We start from the raw sequence: 23,009 nt of genomic DNA on the forward strand, positions 1-23,009 counted from the left end.
CCCTCTTTAAGATGATTTGTAGGTCGAGATATGAACCTAGTGACCTCTTGAGGAGCAAATTACTGACATATCATGCTGCACCCTCAAGCATTTGTATATATGTATAATAGCCAAATGAATATTTCAATAACTATATGGGTTACATTCAGAAAAAACATTTTTCATTTTAATTATATCTTACCCTTCGAAGGTCCATCGGGAATTCGGGCCAATGAGACCTCTAGAGGGACAAAGATTTGTTATCAGACAATAATAATGGTAAATTTCGAAATATAAATGTTCATAGCAGTAATAAAACATATCATAAACACAGACGTGTCAGCTGAAATTCACCATCGAATGTTTTGCTGCAACGCTGTTTCAGTGTCTATCATTTTCAAATTATGTGTAGTAGTATAAATATACTGCTTTATAGCACATTATATATCATACAGCATTATAGAAAAATAAATACTATAATTAATATATTCTATTCTATAATGTATCTTGCCAGCCCTTTTGTATAACACCAACTGATACTTACGTCACAGTCGTTTAGATTTTACCATATAATTCAAGGCATCAGTTGGGACGGATCGAAGGGAAGGATATGTGTCAAACATTACATATAAATTCAAAGAGAAACGTAGAAATTAAGTGAAAAATGTAAACATTATAGATGCATTTATCTCAGGTCACCTTATGGTTCATCATTATTAAACTACTTAATTCAATTTACCAACATTAGGTGCGAGACGTGATAAAATATTAATTTACTAAGATGTTACAAAGCAAGAATGACGCTAGAATGAATATGTACAAACAGGGAAATTTTCTACAACTTGTATTTACAACTATTTTTTCCGTTAGAATATTTCAAAAGCACTGAAGCGAGCTTATGTAATTTAACGTTTTCTATTCCTTTATATTAATTATTATATCTTATCAAATACTTATATAAAAATGTAAGCATTTCTATGAAGTAACAGTTCACTAAACTAACAAACTCTTTTTAAGTTCCTGCTTATGATTTTCTTTTACAAATAAAATAAAACACAGCCTATTTAAGTTAGAATATTGAAATTATAGATGTAGGTCGAAATTGTGTTATCGAAGGAGGGTTCATAAAGCATTGGAGAGCAGGTGTTGGATAAATGGATGGGCCATTAGGTTTTGTGCACACTACTATCCGTGAGCATCGTCTCCTCTTGCAAGCTTTGCACAGGAATCGCCATCATTAGGGTTGCTCCGAGTTTGCTGGCATCTCGTGGGCGGGACGACCTCACCTGCGCACGACTCCACATGCGCAGGTTGAGTACCGGCGAACGTTAAAAAATATAATGTGTGATGCAATTTATACAGTGTGAGTGGTTCATCGACACGGGATTGCAGATTGCCATCGCCGTTTGAGCGATCAGTATTGCTGCATGTAGTATTTAATTTGCATACTTTAGTCGCTCGGCGCACTACGCTAGGGCAGGATAATTACATATTTACCTCTATACCATACACGAGTTGGTACTGACGTGTGATTGTAGGGGTCATGTATTGTGGTGCTATGTTTGTCTATAAGCACAGCCGCCGAGTCGTGCCAGATGGAAATAAGTTGCGTTTATTTGGTTTATAAAGATGTTACTGTGCGGACATCTGCATGTGATTTAAGAATATATCAGAGGGTTCACTAGGATGATAATTAACTTACGTGAAAACGTATTTTTATTATTTACCATTGATCAACAAACAAAAGTTGATACAAACGTCAACAACTAGATCTAAGTGAGAATCACTGAGTTTAGTCAAAGATTTTTTTTTTTTTCAATTTACTACTACGTTAATTCGTCACTTCGTCACGTCTTTTTTTAATTCGTCACGTTTTCGTTAATTCGTCACGTCTTTTTTTAGGGTTTACCTGTTTATTTCAAACCATACATAAATATTTTCTCTTATCTACAATAAGAATTATACGTGATGTACTTCATTAATTATCGTCAATGTATAATACAAAACCCGTGAACCGTCTGATATGACCTGAAGGTCGTCCACGACTCAGCGGTGGGATCGGTACGGGCACAGTAAAAATATGGAACAGTATGGAAACTCCCTACAAAGCGTTAGAAACGGCACACTCACATAAACATGCGCATCGGCGAGGCCCCTAAGCGGTTTTCGCAGTGCTGCAGTAGCGAGTGTCGCATCAACGTTAAGTTTGCTATTTATGAATCTTCGCGATCTTTTTAAAAAAAATATTATGTAACGGGTACTCACGATATGCGTTTTTTATTGCCGATATTTCGACCCAGTTACATGAATCGTGGTCACGGCGAAACTGAGGTGGAGGGGAGAAAATACGCAAAAAGGGGCAATAAAAAACGCATATCGTGAGCACCCGTTACATAATAAAATATCTCAATTCCGCGATAATTTTAGTCTAAAATCTTTTTAAAAATGCTAGAAGCGTATTAGTGGTTTACGGCTGTTTGAATTTGGCTTCATTAAAACAGGAGTTATAATTTTTTTTATTCATTTGCATGCTTTCGCCTAAATTCGTAAAGGTTATGCCGTAATAACAAAATTAAGATGTACAAAAATCAAAGTAAGATGTATAAATGTTACATTGTTTTCCGTATTTAAAAATATAATAATAATAATAGTATTTGCTGGGATTAACCGACGCCGTGAGGTTACCTACTTATATTATTAGTAAGCTGCGTAGTTATTGCAATTCGTATGATCGATCATAATAACACAGTGAAGCTTAAATAGAAATAAATAACACTATTATAAAAACATAATATAGCGACAACCTTATTCTTCAATGGAGTGTAGGTGTAATTATTGTATAAACTAGTAGTAGTTTCCATACTGTTCGTTATTAGTGTTGTGGTACGGTGTCTTACCGGCGCGGCCTTGTTGATGAGTGGCGGCGGGATGAGGGGGTCGAGGCCCACGCCGCCGGCCGCGTGCGCCGCGAGCTCCGCGCTCAGCTGCTCCTGCAGCCGCGCCGCCGCCCCGCTCTCCGGGTTCAACTCGTTGCCCAACATGTGCGGCGCCGTGCAACTCGTGCCCATCCTGCTACAACACAGTACACTTTAGTCGTAGATCAGTAAAGATACTTCGCCGCCTTGCAATTGAATGGAGCCACAAACGGCTGATTTGAATATTTTTTTTTTTAATTCTTGACAAATAAGAAACGTTTTTAGAGAAAATTTACGAATAAATTACTAATACTGCTTAATTTACATAATAAATAAATAAGTATTTCAAATATTTTAGGGAAATTTTAACACGTGGTAAAACTTTTTTACGCAACTATTTCAATTCTCAAAATTGGGTAAATTTTCTTGTTAGTGTGAGTAATCTTTACTAATCTATGACTTCGGTGGATCGTCGATAATCTACTAATCTATGAGTTCGGTGGCTGTAACAGCCTAGCCTAATACCAGTAATAGCCTATTCGTTTGCAATTCTAATACCACTGGAAAGTTATAAAGATGTTATAGAACACAATTTTTAGTTCTCATCAGTGATTATTTTATTAATAGATGCGATTGTTAATACTTAAATGAAATGCTTTATTATTATTTTTTATAATTGATCATACGCATATGTAGACTTAAAATACTTCATTCTGAAAAATATTGAAAATATTTACTCTTAATTCAAATACAAACATGTTCAAGAAGTAAATTCATGGTGTTAACCATTTTCAAATTGTATGAATAAACCCACTATATGCGTGATATTAAAGCATTTGAAAGAAAGGAACTATGGACTTAAAGCGTGGTCGCATTACGTTTAAAGTTGTAAATGTTTATTCATTAATATGAAATTTACCTATATCTGAAAGTATCATGAATGCGACTTCGCCCTGAGGATATTCCACGATTTATTGACGCTAAATCTATAGAAGCCGATCACAATGATGAGCATTAAGTCAGTGGCGTTGTGGATCTCGTCGGTTGCCGCTCGCCACTGAAGAACAACTGTTCTGCCGTTGCCGTTGTTGCGGTTGCGTTACCGTTGCCCGAGGGTCATCAGTCGTTCCGTTGCCACTCGATGCCGAGGCTCGTGGATCCTCCGTAGCGTAGCACAACGCATAAGACCTATTGCTCATTCGAACCAGCTTCAAGCGATTTAATGTCAACAAAACGGAAAATCCAATCCGTATCACCTTCCCAGCCAACCATATGGCAGCGTGCACGCAACATGCAGCATCTTAGATATACTGAAATACTGCGTTAATACGATCGTGTAAGTGCTGCGGTATTGAAATGTCTTGTATTTACCTGAAGTTTCATTCTACCTGTGATCTTCATTTACAAACTATAGGTCCGATCGGAATAAAAGAGAAAAAGAATTTACCTTGATTCCATTTTCGGCTTGAGGGACCGTTCAGCTCCTGTGAAGAATGAAACTGCTTTTATGTAATTTTTGTCCGTCAAAACAAATCGTAAACTTAAACACGTATGCATAAATGCTACATAATATTCTCAGGAATCATTTATGCTTACCACAGTTAGCCCTTATGGAAATGGCCATAATAGTACGAGTATTGTGACTGTCCTATTACATAGTTTAGTTCTTAGTTAAATAGTGTTGTAATATTTTTTGTTCTTTAAAAAGTGTGATACATCTCACTTTTTAAAGAACAAAACACAATTGGCCGGTGATTCTCACTTAATCTTATGTTTAAAAGGGGTGTTTAATACTGACTCGGAGAGCTCGGTGGCGAGTCCTTGATAGTCTCTTGGTACATTGGCGCGGGCGTCTGCGGCGGCATCGCGCGGCGCATCGTCGCTAAGTTTTGAACTGCTGCGGCCGATTCTGGAACCGTTGTATACAGGGTGAATTTTTCAAAACGGGCCTTCAGGGCCAAATCCGAAACTATAAGGAGTAGCGAAAAATGCTGAAAGGAGTTACGAGACCGATTTTGATACAAACTAAAACTGGATCATTAGTTTTTTAAATATCTTTTTCCCTAGCCGTGAATCGAATGAGTTCATTTTGAAAAAACACCCTATATTATTCCACTATTTGATAGTGTCACTTATAAGGATCAAAAGATATTTTAAAAAACGAATGATGCAGTTTTAGTTTTTACCAAACTCGGCCGCGTAACTTCTTTCAGCATTTTTAGCTAAAACTTATAGTTTCGGATTTGGTCTTGAATGCCTATTTGAAAAATTCACCTTGTATATTGACAGATCGCCGCAACCAGAGAGTAACGCATTTTTTTAGCCCTAGAGTAGATTCAGGGCCATTTAAACCTGTATTGTAGGACTGTGATTCAATGTGTCGTACGTGCCATAGACATATTAGACGAATACACAAAAAATCAGACTTTTATTAAATATTTAAATGCATCATTTAGACGACTCGTCCGTAATTATACCAGTCTGGCGCGCAGAGGATACCCGGTTCGATCCCCAGCCAGACATATATCTAATAATGAATCTAGATACCTGTTCTGAGTCTTGTTTGTGCATTTGTTTTTGTCTTTGTGGCACCTAGAACACTGAATCCTAGTGTAAGGCTGTGAATGTAAACGTATTTTAATTTAATATGCAGTATAGTACGTACGTATAGCAGAAGGCGGCGGCTGTGCCATCGACACCACCGAAGTGGCCATCGCCTGTCTCTTCTTAGTCCTGATCGTGGTGGGTTGCATTGGAATGCTTCCAACTCCCATCGTGTTGACGTTGGGATCCTTGCTCGGTCCGGCGACACCGCTCACCCTTTTAAAAGAGACAATAACATGTCAGGTGAACTTTACGCTCTTTTGCCTATGGTTTCATATACTGGTATTTTGAATGTATACACGTGATTGTATTTATATACTAAATTCGCAGTTTGTAGACATCTATTCCATAATCGAAGAATACCACCTAACATGAGATAAGTAACCAGCAATTAATTAACACTTATTTCTTTTTTACAGTAACACATATGGTTAGAAGCAAGTGAGAAAAATTCGAGAGCATTATATTAGATAACGTGAGTCACATTCATGACTCTTTGTTATCAACGAGCTTGCTAAGCAGGACTCAGCTGGAAAATATTAAAATCAGTTCAAATATACTTTTATTCATAGGGTACGTGTATTTTCAACATTAGCAATGCCACAGGTGTCTCAATTCGCTGCTTCGACTTGCTGCTTGCTAGCCTTGGACTAAAACGTTATTTTGCAAGATTATATTTATATATGAATTATAAATGTTTCAACAAACAAAAAAATATTTACCATTGTGTACTTTGCCTTACTATAAAAATGTAATTGGATATCAACTTTTAAAACCTACTATCATTATTTTCTAGACATAAAAATTGTACAATTGTGTGAAAAGGTGATCGCAGATATATTTCACAATATTCGCAAAAACGATTGCAATTAAAACACAGGCAATAACATTTGCACTGCTACTTGCATTTTACGAATAATATACCTATTCATCGAAATACAATACCACTATTTCCTATGCCCCATTTTCAACGCAGTGATCGAGCAGGAATATCAAATTACTCGAACACTCTTAAAAAATTGAACCTATATGTATATTTCGGTAAAATAGTATTGAATATGTATATAGTTACTATCAGCGTTTCCATTACTTTCAGATAGTTTAGGCAAATACAAATATTATTAATAAGTTAAGGATAATATGGTTTCATTAATAATTATTTTGTTTATGTATACAGCATGGTTGAAAAGAATGTAATGGATCAAAGTTTATTAAATAGCATCGCAATTAAACACCTTGCAACAAAGTTGATATTAATTATTATTGACCTATGGCATGTAACGGATAACTAATATAAAAGATAAGATTTATTTTAAATGATGACCGTCACTAAAACATATTTTCTTTTAGATCTATAATTATATCAACCACATTTTAATACATTATCACAATTTTTACGAAATTGTGGCTTCCATAATTAATATTTTGTATAAAGATATTAACAATTAACATAATGTTAACGATCTAGTTATCCTTGCTTTGGAATCGACTAGTATTAAAATTGTATAACTAACTGATTTAAGTGTCGCTTATTAATAAATATACTATTATATTATTTATAACATTATAATAATTATTATTAATAACATATACGACGTTCTGGCAAGATATTCTCTTCGATAATTCAATAACCTATGTGATATTTTGGCCCACAAAAATAAAAGTGAGTATAATATGATAATATATCATATTAGCCAAGTGTTCAAATGGTCGCGTATATGTTATAAAATACATTATATACCATTAAATACCATACTATTTGTTACATATAAATAATAAACATAATTGCACAGCACGCCTATTTCTAAACAATTAGTAATATATAGATAAATATTAGCCCAGCTTCATTCATTTTTGCGCGAGATGAAAAGATTTTGCGAGATTACTTCGAGGTATTTTGTTTAAAATATCAGGCACTGCTTCATATTGTTAACTTGACCATGTACACGTTAATGCAGGCAATAATTGGCGTTGCTACAATGAGATCGCGTAGTTTCCGACTAAACGGCTTATTCCGGGTGTCAGTAATGAATAAACCTTAATATATGAGAGAAAGTTCTGTTGTTCGTAGGGTAATACACATCCACGTGAAACGTTACAACTTAATCGACGAATGATTAGATATCTATGGATGGACATATCATCGGGTAGCCTGCATGGTACATATTATTTATAAATGATATAAATAAGCATATTTACAATTTAACATGCATAGTTAATGCAGTTTATACATCCACTAGCCAATTGTTCACCAATTCGCATTAGGCTTTACACTAGCACAGTGATCTTGGGACCAAGCCCGTCTCGCATTGATAGGAAACCCGTGCCCAGCAGTGGAACAATGATAGGTTGTCTACATGTAACATTGCAGAAGATATATTACCCAGGTTTGCTAAGGTCCTGTTGCATCTCGTATGAGACGTTGAGTCCTCCCCAAGCGCTGCGAGCGGGCACGTGTTGCGATGAGTGTCCTTGCATGCTCGGTTCCATTGCGGCCTGAAAAGGATAACAGAACGATTAGAAATGTCGTACAACAGCAATGTAATTGTGACATTATGTGACAGTATGTGTATACTAATTATTTCAAATATTTTCAAACTGCAACTTAAAAATAAATTGATATAGGTAAGTTTAACCAGAGTATTATTTTATTCATTTCAAATGATCATTACGAATAGTGATATCCGAGTTTAAAAAGGTTTAATTTAATTTATGTTATAAATACTTGTTTATTTTTGTTTTAGAAACTATTAAATTATTTTAAGTACTTACTAAATATTATCATGCATATTGATATGTAGTTGGAATTACACAAAATATATTAAAAATAATTCCGGAAAACCTCGCCATGTGGTAAATTTGACCTATTAAAGAAATACAGTTACAAGTAAAAATATTACATGATGACTTTGAATAATTATAGTCTGCTCTATTAATATGGGCACAGCACGAATAATTTATTTATTATTCGTACAGTAACCGTAACAGTAAGACAAGAAGCTTACATTAGTGAATTAGAAATAATCGGTATATATCATTATATTCAAATTGTATTTCAGTTTATATTACATTATTGTAAAAAATAACGAATGGTAAAATATTAATATTTTTTAAATAAATAGATAAACTATGAGTTATTAATTGTTATGAGTTTCTGACACCGCAATTTTGTCAGTATTAGTAATCACTACGTAACTACTAACAGTATTATTAACCAATCGTATATAAAGTTCCACCAAAGAACTTGTAATTCGAAAAACAAAAAATATTATATCCGGTAGTACATTTCAAAATTATTCACCCGTTTACAGCGTTGTTTTACTATTATTTTCTATTACATTAGTGAGTGAAAGGTGGATGGTAATTTATCAAATGTAAAATACCCGAATAAACAATTATTATTTTGTTTATCTCAGTTAAAACCTACCTGTGTTCGTATTTTATCAAATGTACAAATTTAATAAAAAAGTAAACTCGTAAATAATGATAGGCAATACCTAAAACACTATGATTAATTTGAAACTTATTCAGGAAAAAATAAGTGAAAATATTTTTAAATCCTTGTAATAATCACTAATACTCGTACTCGTACCAAAAAAGTATCAAAATACTAACTTTTCCGCGCCCTTTGCCCCACGCTGGTTTCGTTTTTATAGAAGTTTTAGCAAACATCTTAGTATTATAAACCATGATTAAAAATGTTTTCAAAAAACTTCACGTGGGAATTATTTATTAAATTGCAAATGCGAAGGAAACGTTACAAGAAACAATTACAAAATTCCCTCGGGATATAGAAGTAGTGTAATAATATTCGTTTCCAACATGCATGCAATTATAGAGACAATAAAAACTTGTTTATTTAATAACACCACGTGTGCGCGCGAACCGCACATATGTGGATATGCTACTGAATAAACTGTCAAAAACAATAGTATTAGGCTTCAATGAAGGAATATGAAACCCAATCACCTCGTAATTCGATAGCTAGAGGTGTTCATGTCAGCGAATAAAATATACAACTTACCATCTTATTTAACACTTTCAACGAAAGAAATTGGGTCTTCGCGCCATATTATTACGGTTTACACTCGCGAGTTACATTCGAGATCTGTCACCGGCGGTTTGTGTCAAACATAGCGATAATGTAGCGGCGGTGTCACCCCTACGTCGGAACATCGGCAGATGTTGCCGAATCCGGCGTCGTGACGCGACTGAATAGCACTGAATGGCAGACACATGGCCCTGTGGTTAAACGACGCTCCTACAGGGCAGGTAGCCGAGGGGTTGGGGCGCAGGTACAAAATCGCAATGTTTAAATACGCCTAGGGTTCGCCAGATAACGCTCGCCCAGCGGTTCCCGGAACAATAAATATTTAGCAGACGTATCAACTATCTTAATATCTGGTAACAATTTTAACGCGCTACGTCGCTGCACAAAGTACATTATTCATACATTGTATAACGTTCTTCATTTTTTATCTCCCTGTTGTTTTTATAAGCAAACAGTCTACTGATAAAATACCTATACTGCACAAGTACACACATTGTACTTTTGTAACAGAGATAATCTCAAAATCTACCGTCTGGATGTCTTTCACTAGAAAATATTTTACAGTAGCTACCTAGTCAAAGATTTCTTTCATATGCTGAGTGATATTAAATATGACCGCAAAATAATTATATGTAATGCTAATAAACCCGTTGGTTAAAACGAATATATGACTTTTTTAATTCATGAAATTATTTAAGAACTTTACGTTAGCATTTCATGCACAAAGCATCATAAATACATATCTGGGGACACGGCAATGCATTTGCCAAAATAGTTTACGCGATTGACAGTGGCCAAAATTCTACAAAGATAGCGTTGTGGAATCGTACCAGTGATGTGTCTAGCACACATGAGGGGATGAATGTAAATGGGGCTTACGCATGTTTTAATGTACATAAGGCGCTGCGCAAACGGGGACACTTTCTGTTACTGACACAGCACACCATCACAAGCAACCGTGCTCACTGTGTCCCGTGTCGGCAATCGGACACAGTTGCCGATGTCCTGTCACCGACACGGGACACCACTAGAAACCGTAGCTGTAAGAAACCGTAATTGTAAGGAAATTTGTTAATGTTGCTTGTGTCTTCAACTGACGACTTTTAGTTTCCAGTTACCGACACCGAACACTTCTTGATCGTTATGAATATAGTGTTAAGTGGAAGCAACTGGACACACGTATGCGCAAGGAGTTGAATGATTTCATACTGATTCTATAGAAATCAAATATTCATCGGTAGCTTGTGTCTGACACAAGACACAAAAGTGTCCCCGTTTGCGCAGCGCCTTAATAATACAAAAAAATCATAAGGCACCGTAGTAGAGTATGTCCAACCCTTCACTAGAAGTGAGGGTAAGTCATTCCAGCGTTGGGGCTTATGCAGGTTTTACAAGTTTAAGTAATTTTGAATTATTACCCGTATGAAATGTGTATTACAATATTTAATATATTTCGAAATATATTAAAATTTAATATAATCGACGATTTCAGCCGGGGTCAGCGAACGAAAATAATTTACAGATTTGAGTAACGGTAGAGTGCTATTAATTGTATAATTATGAGGTTATTATAGTATTTTACAAAAACGTTTTTATGCGTTTAAATATAAACAGTCAAGTTATTAAGGTTTTCATATTTCTAGTAGGTACTTAAAACAATACCCACGTACCAGATAATTCAATTTTTTTGTGATATTACTATCTGATTATCGAAACGAAATGTGAAGATATGCTTCAAGCAACCAAACATCATAAGTTTTCTATTCAGAATGTTTGGTTGCTAGAAGTAGTAGTAGTCTCTATATTATCGCTTCTTGGTTCAAGAATTTATTGAATGCATATTTTTTATGGTACGTCTTACGTTTAACGCGTTCGTAAGCAAAAATGGACGTTCAAAAAAGGCAATGGACGCAGGTAAGGAAAAAAAGGAATAATCATAAAACTATAAACAACGTTCATTACTTGTGTCGATCCCGTTAAGTAACCTATTTTGACCACCCTAACAAAATCACTCGAACATTTGCATTCGCTAGCGGCAAATCAAATTTTAATGCAGCACTGGCGCTATTATGATATAATTTTGTTATAGTTACGTTTATTGTAAAGTAGGGTAATAAATTACAATTGGAGCCAAGTACTGTCAATAGGAGCCGTGGTCGCCGCCAATTGTCTCAAGGGCTGCGTGTCCATATTCACACATTTAATACAAGTTTAACGAGCGATCGGCAAATACCGCACGCGGCAATGTGGGAAACACCCGTGGGACTACAAAAAGACAATATCAGTTGCAGCGGAATTAAATATTAATAGCAATATCTTTGACTGGTATCTTGGTCTAATGGTTAGTGACTATTAAACCGAAGGTTGGTTCATTCGAAGTGTTCGATTGTAACTAGTACAAATAATATTTCTGTGATGATCACGAGTGTTTCTTGCATTTGAATATAATTACCTATTTCAGTAAGTATTACAATACGACTATATAATTCTTAATTGTCTGTCCACTATAGTACACCTACAGGTACCTTCGAATCGTTACTTGGTTAGTCATTAGAAAATATTTATTTATTTAACTTCACACATAGTTTTACGACTCTACATTGTACAAAATATATTTCACGTTATCTTAATAAAGTTATACTAATATTAAACTAACCTGCTTTGGCGGCTGATGGAAGATATGCGGCGACGGTCCGGAAGTAGCCATGTCCACTGCAGCGGGAACCTGCCATGAACGTGAAAAAATCTTAGTACGACCTAAAATAAGTGTATAAACACAATTACCCTAAAATGGTACAAGTACGACTGTTTAGAAAGTTACGGCTATACTTCTCGCTCATATTTCATGTTAAATTATGATTGTCAGAATCATTACGATTGAGATTGACATGAAATAAAGTCCATGGGTCCATGCATTTTTAAAGTTAAATACGTAATGCCAATGTATTAGTTAATAATGTAGATTAGATGCTAAGCTATATTGTTTCGGGTAGCTTAAGATAAGCCGTCTCAGGTAGACTGTTGTATTTAATGGCCCATTATCTTTAGCGATCGCTAAATTGTTAGTATCATAATAATTATGTAAGCTGTTTACTTGGATGTACAGACCACTATCACAGGGAAGATTTCGTGTGAATATTTTATTCTATTACATTAATAAGGCCCCGTTCACGTATCAGACAAGGGCCGTGGCGGACAAAATAAATTATTCTGTAAAATATGTATTACCATATTTAAATCTATCGTAACATGTCTGTCAATAATATTGCATGGCAAAATACAATAGTGTCTGCGATTGCCCGTGTTCCCACCCTTCAACGTCTGGAGATATAAATAAATCTTTGAACTTCATAATGACTAAGTTTAAAAAGAGTCACGTTGTCACGCCACGTTGAGTGCAACGCCTTCATACGCCTTTAAACGGACTCACTTAAAACCATTATGCCACATCTAGGCACATTGTGCTTATTTTTATAAGCCACTTGGGTAAAGTCATAGCCAAACGTATGACACCTACTTCGGAGTGTGTTATTTCATATAAGCATATTTGTTTGTTGTAAAATATAACAATGAACCTCGTCCATATTTATTTCTGTTGGACATTATGGTTTAGTGATGACTAAATAGCCGATTATCGATATTTCGTTCCAGAATCATTTAAAAGGCAAACGCAAATATTCGATTGTCAATATGATGTGTATAATTTTATAGGTTATTAGGGTTTGTAGAGGTAAGTTAATTTAGAAATGATTTCAATATGTTATATGAGCGAAATGAGCACTAAGTCTATCGTAATACATTGTTTACAGGTGGTGTGTATGACCTAATTACTTCTTCAAATACCTTTGGTTTAAAAGACAAGGTTACTACACGGGGTTGAAAGATTATTTTTAGTACCAAATATAATCAGATTGTAGATTACGTTTAATTTCTAAGCGATGTTAGCGAATTTCAAACGCTGGTCCAAATGTATTTATTAGCTTGTATCGGTTCGTATCATTTCGTTAATTTGTGATCGCGGCGATGTTATTTGTAATTTTATAACAACAATTATTAATGATGTGTACGTGTTTAAAACGGTTAAATACAACATGGCCTCTTAAAACATTTTGTTACTGTATAACACCCGTTATTAATAAGCAACCTTACCCATTTTTGGTAATTAAAGTTCGAAATTTCACAACTGTATTAGACAATAATTATCTTTCAAAATTTGATAACCAATCATTGGTTAAGATTACTGACAGGCGTAAGTGAAACATGCGAGAGACGTATTGTTCGAATGACGCCCTACGCATCACAGTCGCATATATCGCCAAAGGCACGCACACATGTAGCGACGCGCACAAATCAACGAAATCTAGCTGGATAGTAGTTTGTACACCCGTAGTATGAACCTGTGAGTGGGCGGTGAGGTTGATGCCGTGGCTGGTGGATGGCAAAGGCACCGACACGAGCAGCGAGGGCGGCAGCTCACGTTCTCCTTTCCCGCTCTACACAACCCATCGTATCGTATTAGTAAGCTTGCTTAACTATAGCTAGTTAGGTACCCTCTAATTGAGACATAACATTTATTTCGGTTTCGAATTCTCGCTCTAACGTTACGAACCTATCGACGGTGAATATTGTCTTTATTAAGTGCATGCTCATGTTTATGTCCATAACTTTGTTTCCGTATGGACATTGTTTCCGTTAAGTGTATATACATATAAATTATACGTATTTTAATACAAATATATAATGTTCACCGTCAATATGCTCGGCAATCTCGAAGCAATGATTTCAGATATCATTTTTAAAAGAGATATATTATTTTCATTTTAAGTCAAATTGTTCTCTGAAACACCCACTCACTAAAATTTAAAAATTATAGGTACTATTTTTTGCAAGTTTTATTTTAATTATTAACTAATGGTTCAAATGGTTGGCACTTGGGACTTGGAAAATATTTTTAATCAGTTAAGTAGGTTACACAAAATGTAACAATAAACATAGTTAATGCCGTAATTATCTAGTCAGTACTTAAACAGCCAACTAAGCAAATGCTACGTCGACGTCGTAACAAAAAGAAAAGTAATGGCAGGTAGACTATACATATAGTTAACACAATAGCGTTTATGAAAGATGTAAGTATGTATAACATGTACATGCAACGAATGCGATTTGCCTCAAAACATCATATTTATTGCATGCTCGCGTTTTATATTTCATGAATGCAATACCCGACCGACAAGTGTGCGAATGACGTGGTTTCCTTCATACACACAGGGTCGCACAATATAATGTGCATATAAATCTTGAAACTTGCGCATGCATAAATGTATGTATGTTGTACTTTTATGATTCAAGATTATCATAATATCAAGATCATCATAAGAGTAGATCATTTGTTTGTCAACCCTGGAAATTTATGAAATACTTAATTTATAAAATATTTTTTTCTATTATTGTTTATAGTACATCTGTTTTAATCTTTAAACCTTTCATAAACTATGTGACATATGTGACACATTAATAAAAAATAAAAAATGGACACTAATAATAAATAATAATATTACGACGCGACATATCTATCCACACTGGCAATAGCTTTACGACATTATTTTGGCACAAAATGTATAAAATAAAGTACTTTTACAGCATCATACATAGATATATGTATTCACACATTCACAAATAGTTGAAAAACAGTAGCGTACATAAACAACCATTCCCACTGAGAGAATATTCTCTATATATAAACTATGACAACCAGTAACAGTTGGGTGCCACTGGCCAAATAAAACGAATACTGTGTCTACAATTCTAATGGTGCTAATAAACGGGACAAAATAATATTAATAACATATAGTTACAAATGTAAAGCCGGTCATATCGAACACGACCCAGCAATACCTGCCGCAATCACAGCATTTCACTCGGATCAAGTTGTCAATATAGCCGACTATAGTCTGATTCATAATTAGGTGTCCAAAATGTAAACAAAGAAATGTCATTGTCAAAATTAATAAGAAACAAAAACTTTAAAAAACTCAACAAAAAACGAAAACTTTAACAATTATACACAAATTAAAAAAGCGCTATTAAAATGAAAAAACATTGGACTTCGATCACAGTCACGAAAATGAATAACATCAGCTACATAACTTAAAATTGACGGCACAAGAAATGTTTTGGAATCCGATTGTGTTACCATTATCACATTTTAATTTTCTACCATCAATCTTGTTTTTTATTATTATTACTGTATGGAATGAAATTGAGGTGATATAAATAATAAAAAATGTAAATTAACTTTAATTTAATTAGATTATTATTTTATTATTGTTGTATTACTTTAATATCGTCAAAAATAATAAAATTACCATTTGAAACATATTTTCTTGATAGGTCCACACCTTTGTTTACATTTTGGACACCTAATTATGAATCGACTATACGTAACTGTGACTATATATTATTAAAATACTAACCCATTTAAAATAACATAATACATAAAAAGCGTCAGCGCAACGAGTTAATTATGAGACATTCTTCAACAAAGAATACTTTTTCTTAGGAAGACGCAAAGTACAGTGTGTAATAGAATAACTGAAAGCATTTTTGCAAAGTAATAACAACATCTAGAAAGTTTATTCGTGTAAACGACAACAAAAGCTGTATTCGAAACAAGCCTTACCAAAACTTTTTGCCATAACTTTTCTATGATTATAGAGACCTATAACCAAATTTAATAAATATTTCCATTCAAAGTTCAAATTACAGAAATTCATTGTAAATTGTATATGAAAATCATAAAATAATTGTAAAAACCTAAAAATAACCTGTCAGGTAGATTAAAGGTAGAGTAAAATCTTAAAAGTAATAGACATAAGTGGGCGATACCTAATTTTATGTCTACTTTCAAATGGTAAGGTCGTCCATAATATTAAGTAGATTATTGAACCCATACTCTAAACTTTCTGAACATTTTTATTTTTGTAAGCGTGTTAGCAACCGAATATTACATTCTATTAAACCTGCTTATAACATAACATTCAAAGCTTTATTTTATCATATTTAAAGGAACCTTACCACATAATCGTACGTCTTTTGTAAAACACTAAAGACCTAAAAAGCAAATATCATCAAATGCGATTTCAAGCATTTATAGAATATAAAAGAAGTATTTTGTATTAGTCTCTACTACTGTTAAACTTATCATTCGTATTATCACGATGTGTCGTTTAGGCAAAAGCGATAAGGAAATTTATATTTAGATCATTAGTAAACTATTCAATGGGATATTCTAATAACTGAGAGAACTATTAATAATTAATTAGGAAAAAGTATTACAAATTGGTCCAGAAAATACTGCTGTTTTCTTTCTTTAGCTTAAAATATGTGAGGATTTTTTATTACCGTTACATCATAGAAGTAATTTGTGGTAAACATTGGTAAATCAAATATTTTTTTTTTTTATTTTACATCTCAGGAAAACAGCAAAACTGCCTGAATTACCCAGAATTATTCTATATATTTCTCTATTTATCTATCATCTCTTCTAACCTTAGCTACGGAGTAATTCAAAATTGTGTACTTCTCCTATGACAAATAACGAAACAAAAGGCAAAAATTATATAATAAGGTGAGTATGATGCTTACCTGCGCGTGTGACGGAGATCGTATGTGAGTTATCGTATTTATTCCGCTGGGCCCAGCCATGGGACTAGGCAGGTGCCTGCAAAGAGTAACTCCTTTATAAAAACTATATGTACACAGATGTGAGTCTAAAACTATTCTAATCTGATATGTTTGAATCGCATCAAATAAAAAGTAATAGGCAACACTCCGCTACCAACATGAATAATGGTATATATTTTAAGACGTGATATACATCGAATATATTCAAATATATTTTTGTCTGTCTGTATGTCCGTGTGTTTAAAATCTAATGATGAACCAAAACTACTAAATTGAATTCAATACATTAATGGTAATCATATCTCAACTACAGTCCATAGAAATTGAATTATTCCATCAAAAGTTATTAGAAATTAATGTCTACATATTGCATTAAATGTTTGCGAAGCGGTGATTTTTAGGTTACCGGTATGCTCCGTGAGCTTAATAGATTGCGTTGTATATGAAGTAATAGATTAGTTGACAGACTTTTGTTATAAACTGACTGTTTGTTATAAATCTGAAGATGGTAGAACTCTATGTGATTCGATTCCAGCCACACCTATTTGCGCCTTATAACAACAGTGTTAAACAGACACTCCAATTTTACTTTATATATAAAATTCGCATGTCACAATGTTAGTTACCGTACTCCTCCGAAACGGCTTTACCGACTTTCACCAAATTTTATATGCATATTCAGTAGGTCTGAAAATCGGCTACTATCTATTTTTCATACCCCTAAGGGTTGTTCACCTTTAACGGTTTTTTTTATTTATATGGCAACACAACGTTTGCCGGGTCAGCTAGTGTATATATAAGAATAAAGTGAGCTTATGCTGTGTTGTGACGTAGCAGAGGTGAGTAACGTGGGCTTATGCTATGTTGTGACGTAGTAGAGGTGCAGTTACCTCGGGCTGGGCTGCGAGGCGGGGCTGTGCGCGGGCGGCGGCGGCGGCGGCGGCGGCGCGGGGCTCACGCTCGAGAAGTGCGCCGGCGCGGGCGAGCTCTCCGTGCCGTCAGTCTTCGCCTGCAACACACATACATATTAATACCTGTATGAAATGGCGCCCTACGGACGATCGTGGGGGCGGGCCGCTATGTAAGGAACGACGTGCTGGAGCGCGACCTCAAGGTGCAAACCGTGGACAGGTTTGTGGCCATGTTAGCGCGCCACGGGCCACATGCCCATCTGAGAGGTTTCGCGCCTCTCCACGCTCGATCACCCGACGGTCGCCCGCTCAAGAAATTCCGTAACGAAAAATTACTAAACCTTAATTCGCCAATTTGAATACAGATGGCAGTAATACATATTTTTTTTTTATATTCCTATTATATTGTATTCAAAAATATATTACCACATTATCCAAATAATATGTTTTATCAACATACGCTATGTTGAAATTTTGGATTAAAAAAATAACATAAAAGAGTGTTGTCATTTTTATTTTAATCATACAATAAAATTTCGTACTACGACCTCGTCAATGTAATATTGTTTTTACAATGTTACTATAAGCAGTTTTGTTTGTTGTCGGTCGAAATTTTCATTTTTTTGTTTTGCAGGATTTTTTTTTTTCAAATAAGTGGTTCGAAAGATTTTACACTCGAATAAAGAATAAACAAATTACTCATTATTTAACACCACTCGCAGGAATAAAACAAAACTGTTTTAAGGGGGTCGTGGTACGTAACAAAATAATGTTGATGCAATATTAAATAAAACATTCATGAACTATAATGGTTTTTAAAAGATTAATAAGGCCCCCTGAACGGAATTCATAACAGCGGTGTTAAACGCTGCTGTGTTCTGGTTTGAAAGGTGTGGTAAGGGAGATATACTTTTCCGACGAGTTCCAGCTTAGTCCTCAGGAATAGCGACGCATCTGTGGCTGACCTCAGGTAGGAATATCTAATACTATCTGAGGTTGATTACAGATGTTCACGGGCGGCAGTAGCTACTTACCATCAGGTGGTGGTCGTCTGGTACTCCTATATTATAAAAAAAGTTGGCAAATTGTACAGGATCTAGTTTGTCTGGTTCAGGATACTTGACCGACACCCTAGTGTAGTATCTAGTGTTCCAGCAATGTTCTAGACAATTTGAAGGGAGATAGAAACAGTATTACCAATAGTTTGTAGTACCAGAAAATTGGCAAGTTTCATTATTAATAACCAGTGTCCTTACCTATTATACCTTAACCTAGTTTCATTAATAACCGGAGTCCTTAGGAGGGGTAACACATATACGATTGAATTCATGCAGAACCTTGTCAACTTCATAAGTAAAAACCTAAATACTTTTAAAGAAACTAAGAATTTTTGTAATTTCACTATTTAATTATTATTTAAAAACATTTCAATACAAACCTTTTTAATGATTTTATCAACTACTTCCATTTGAATATCACCGGCTTGGTGAGTTGAGGGCGCTTCCCACGGATTATTCGTATTCACTTGTTGTGGGAGGCTCGTCTCAGTCTGCTGCAAAAAATATACACTTTTTAATAAATAAAATGTATACAAATACGCTAACTAAACTCGTGATAAAAATGAGAACTCATTTATAGTAATCCTCTTAAAATTTATTTGTCATATTTCTAAGATTTATATTGTAAAACAACTTACAATTATCGCAGGCGGTAGAGTCGCATAGTCGACGGGGGCCGTGGGCGTGTTAGACGCAGACACGGCCTTCCTCTTTTTAGTTTGTTTAGTCTCCATCATGTCGGTGTTCGTGATCACCGACTCGTACGTAGCGGGCTTGGGCGGAGCTTGCACCACGGACGTACTAGTTGCCGTACTGTATAAAATAAAAACTCATTGTACATATATGTATACTTAAGAAGTTACGAGAAGCTTTTTATTTTTTGTAAATTTTAGATATTTTACACAAAAGATATACTACCAAAAATGAATAATTAATTACGATTGACGACACTAAACAAAGGAATTAAGACATTTCACGGTGTCCTAATATGCGTGAGCGATCTAGCGTACCTACAGCCGGTAGCTGAAATGTTCTGATGAAGCATGAATATGTTGCTGTTTCATTGCGATGTTTGATTGCGATTACAGTTCAAGAATGGCCTAACTTACCTCGCTGGTGCGGCTGTGATAGTCGATACGGTTGCCCAAGTAGGAGCCGCCATGAAGCTGAGGTTCCGATAGAGGTCAAAAAAAATATGTCAACACTTAAAGTTTGAAGTCCAACATTCAACTAACAAATAATTGTAATGTGAAACTAAGACATGATGTGATAATGAAAAGAAAGTGATTTTACATTGCCCGATTTAAGTTTAATGTTGGACTACAATTTTATCTAATGAATCTGTTTTATCTTCTTCACTTTCTTTAATTTCAAGATATGAAGAGAAAACAAACATCTTTAACATCAATATCTAGCAACAACAAAAGAGTTGTGCGGTTTCAAGATTTCCTCAATTTTAAGCCTTACGCAGCCTTGAATTCAACTGAGCGTTGGTACGGTATGTTTAATGTGGAGTAACGAATATAATATATAAATCGCATATATAATAGTAATAACGGTCTCCTATCCAATGACTGACCGCGCTCGAGCCGCTGAGCTTCACGGAATACGCTTAATGTGGTATCATTTGTGGATCTTAATAAGCACATCTTGAATAGTTTATTTTGTGATAGATTAATTCGCATTTAATAATTGTTAATAATAATAATATATATAAATTAATATTATATTGAATAAGAATTTAGTTTCTTCCTTGGTAAATGTAATACTGAATCTTGCCGCCAAGATGAGTTGCCTACGGAGTTCAGAAGCCTGAACTTACCTCACAGGTGCAGCTGTGATAGTAGATACAGTTTCGGATGTAGCTGTCTCCACGGAACTGTGATATCGAATGGGATGAAAAATAAATTAAAAAGCGCTAATAAATAGATAATGATATTAGTGTATTTGTGTATTATTTTGTATAATATTTTGATTTAGACGGAGCTATCAGACAACGGCAAGTGATTTGAATTTAATATATTTTAATATGCATATTTTATAAGTCTTTGAATGATTAACGAAATAAAAACATGATTCAATTACACAGCCTAGTAGACAGTTATTGAAGATGATCTATATTCCAAAAGTTTAGCAGATTAACGGTGGCCTAACTTACCTCGCCGGAGACGGCATGATGGTGGTGAGAATTGCAGACATATATGTGTCCTGGGGGCTGTTCGTCCGTTTAGGATTAAAGAAAAAGAAATGTTAACGTCATTTAAGAGGGTTTTAAATACATCTGGAGTTTAGGGTGTTTTTACTGATTTCCTAGTTTTACGAATTGTATAACAACAATTTACGAACGGTTTGTGCTTTTAAGTAAATTGTTTGGGGTCATTTAATTTAAATAGACATTATTTTGTAATAAAATTAATTACTCATTTTCACGTTATGACGCATTTTAAGTGTATAAATCATTTTAATTTTTAAATATGACATTGGACGGACAAGATCACAAATTTGAAAGAGGTTAACTGATCAATCAAAATTGGCCTAACTTACCTGACTGGGGCAGCCGTTATAGTGGTGACAGTGTCCGAAGTAACTGTCTCTTGGGAGCTGCGGTTGGAAACGTTTGTAATATTAAGCGCAAATTAAGGGATGCATATTGATTAATTCAGAATCTTTATAATGTACTGTAGCGAACTTCAATTTTTATTTTTTTTATATTTGAATTATTCATTTCGGTGTGGCGAAATTGGTGAAACTTTTATAAAAAATTATATTAATACAAGTTAGTTTAGGGAGACCTAACTTACCTCGCTGGCGCGGCTACTATTGTAGAGACATTTGGCGATGTAACTGTCTCCATGGAGCTGCGTTTCCGATTGGAGTTTAAAACATAACGTTTAGAATTCAAGCGCAACTAAAGAGATCGTTTTGTGGAAAAAAATAAAAATTTAATCTAGTATAGGTTGGAAGAGAAGTTTGAAAATTAATTTCCTTTTATTGGATGGAGAATAGTTTTTCATATTATTAAACTGATTTAGAGCATATTCGCGGCACATTGTAAGCATGTTATCGCGACGGTCCAAACGGATCCATGGCTATTGTGTAACTTACCTGGCTGGGAGAGCTGTGATAGTGGAGACTGTTTCCGACGTAACTGTCTCTTGGAAGCTGCGGTTCCGTACGAAATTAAATAAAAGTTCTGTTAATTATCTTAGGCCCCAAAGAAGACATTATGAAGACAATTGAATTAATTTTCCCGAATTAATATTTTTATTTCTGATTATAATTTATGGTTGGAGACACAGACGAATTAAATTGAGTATTTGGTTTTGCAGTTTTTTATATCTTATAATCATGTTTATTTTATTATATACACTTATTAAGTATAATTTACAATATTTTTAATAAAAGCCCTGCGTGTAAAGGTTTCATATATTGAATATTTACAAAAAAAAATAGATAGTTATTTGATTAGAAATAATTACCTAAAATTATTTATTGAAAATGGATTTATAAAGTTCTAAGAGGAAAAAAATGCTTCTAAAAATAAAAACTTATTAAAATGGTTTGTCTGAAAAAGATAAAAGTTTCCAAACATTTTAAGAGATCTAAAAAATATGTGAAAATCCATGGAACCAGATGTAAGTTTAATGCAACTATATAATAATGTTAGTGTACAAAATTAAATCACTAAAATTTAATATAAGTAAGTAAAAGATCTATAAAAGATGTGCTAATTTTGTAGACTCCGTTTTGTTATTTTTCACCGGTGAATGAAATGTATATTTGTAATCAAATACGTAAAGGAGATATT

The 23,009-nt window shown here is 34.4% G+C and overlaps 1 protein-coding gene across 35 annotated transcripts in view; it reads right to left on the minus strand.

Annotated features, from left to right (window-relative positions):
- The window catches only part of LOC140743677 (uncharacterized), a 54,370-nt gene that overhangs the window by 5,860 nt on the left and 25,501 nt on the right, over positions 1–23,009 (minus strand). For 14 of the 35 annotated variants that reach the window (XM_073075143.1, XM_073075131.1, XM_073075142.1 and 11 more), the window contains 19 exons: positions 22,307–22,363; positions 22,003–22,059; positions 21,746–21,802; positions 21,360–21,416; positions 21,024–21,080; positions 20,311–20,367; positions 19,840–20,014; positions 19,582–19,695; positions 18,123–18,241; positions 17,194–17,269; positions 16,624–16,659; positions 13,947–14,042; positions 12,206–12,274; positions 7,882–7,994; positions 5,560–5,714; positions 4,693–4,803; positions 4,342–4,393; positions 2,877–3,051; positions 182–220 (listed from right to left, as the gene is read on the minus strand). In XM_073075143.1, coding sequence (XP_072931244.1) covers positions 182–220; positions 2,877–3,051; positions 4,342–4,393; positions 4,693–4,803; positions 5,560–5,714; positions 7,882–7,994; positions 12,206–12,274; positions 13,947–14,042; positions 16,624–16,659; positions 17,194–17,269; positions 18,123–18,241; positions 19,582–19,695; positions 19,840–20,014; positions 20,311–20,367; positions 21,024–21,080; positions 21,360–21,416; positions 21,746–21,802; positions 22,003–22,059; positions 22,307–22,363 — 1,672 coding nt within the window. The remainder of the gene's footprint in view (positions 1–181; positions 221–2,876; positions 3,052–4,341; positions 4,394–4,692; positions 4,804–5,559; positions 5,715–7,881; positions 7,995–12,205; positions 12,275–13,946; positions 14,043–16,623; positions 16,660–17,193; positions 17,270–18,122; positions 18,242–19,581; positions 19,696–19,839; positions 20,015–20,310; positions 20,368–21,023; positions 21,081–21,359; positions 21,417–21,745; positions 21,803–22,002; positions 22,060–22,306; positions 22,364–23,009) is intronic. The other 21 variants (XM_073075144.1, XM_073075136.1, XM_073075135.1 and 18 more) reach the window with 16 other exon arrangements.

Source organism: Epargyreus clarus, unplaced genomic scaffold, assembly GCF_041222505.1.
Source record: "Epargyreus clarus isolate Ecla_fem2 unplaced genomic scaffold, WU_Ecla_fem_2.2 ptg000007l, whole genome shotgun sequence".
Classification (NCBI taxonomy): domain Eukaryota; kingdom Metazoa; phylum Arthropoda; class Insecta; order Lepidoptera; family Hesperiidae; genus Epargyreus; species Epargyreus clarus.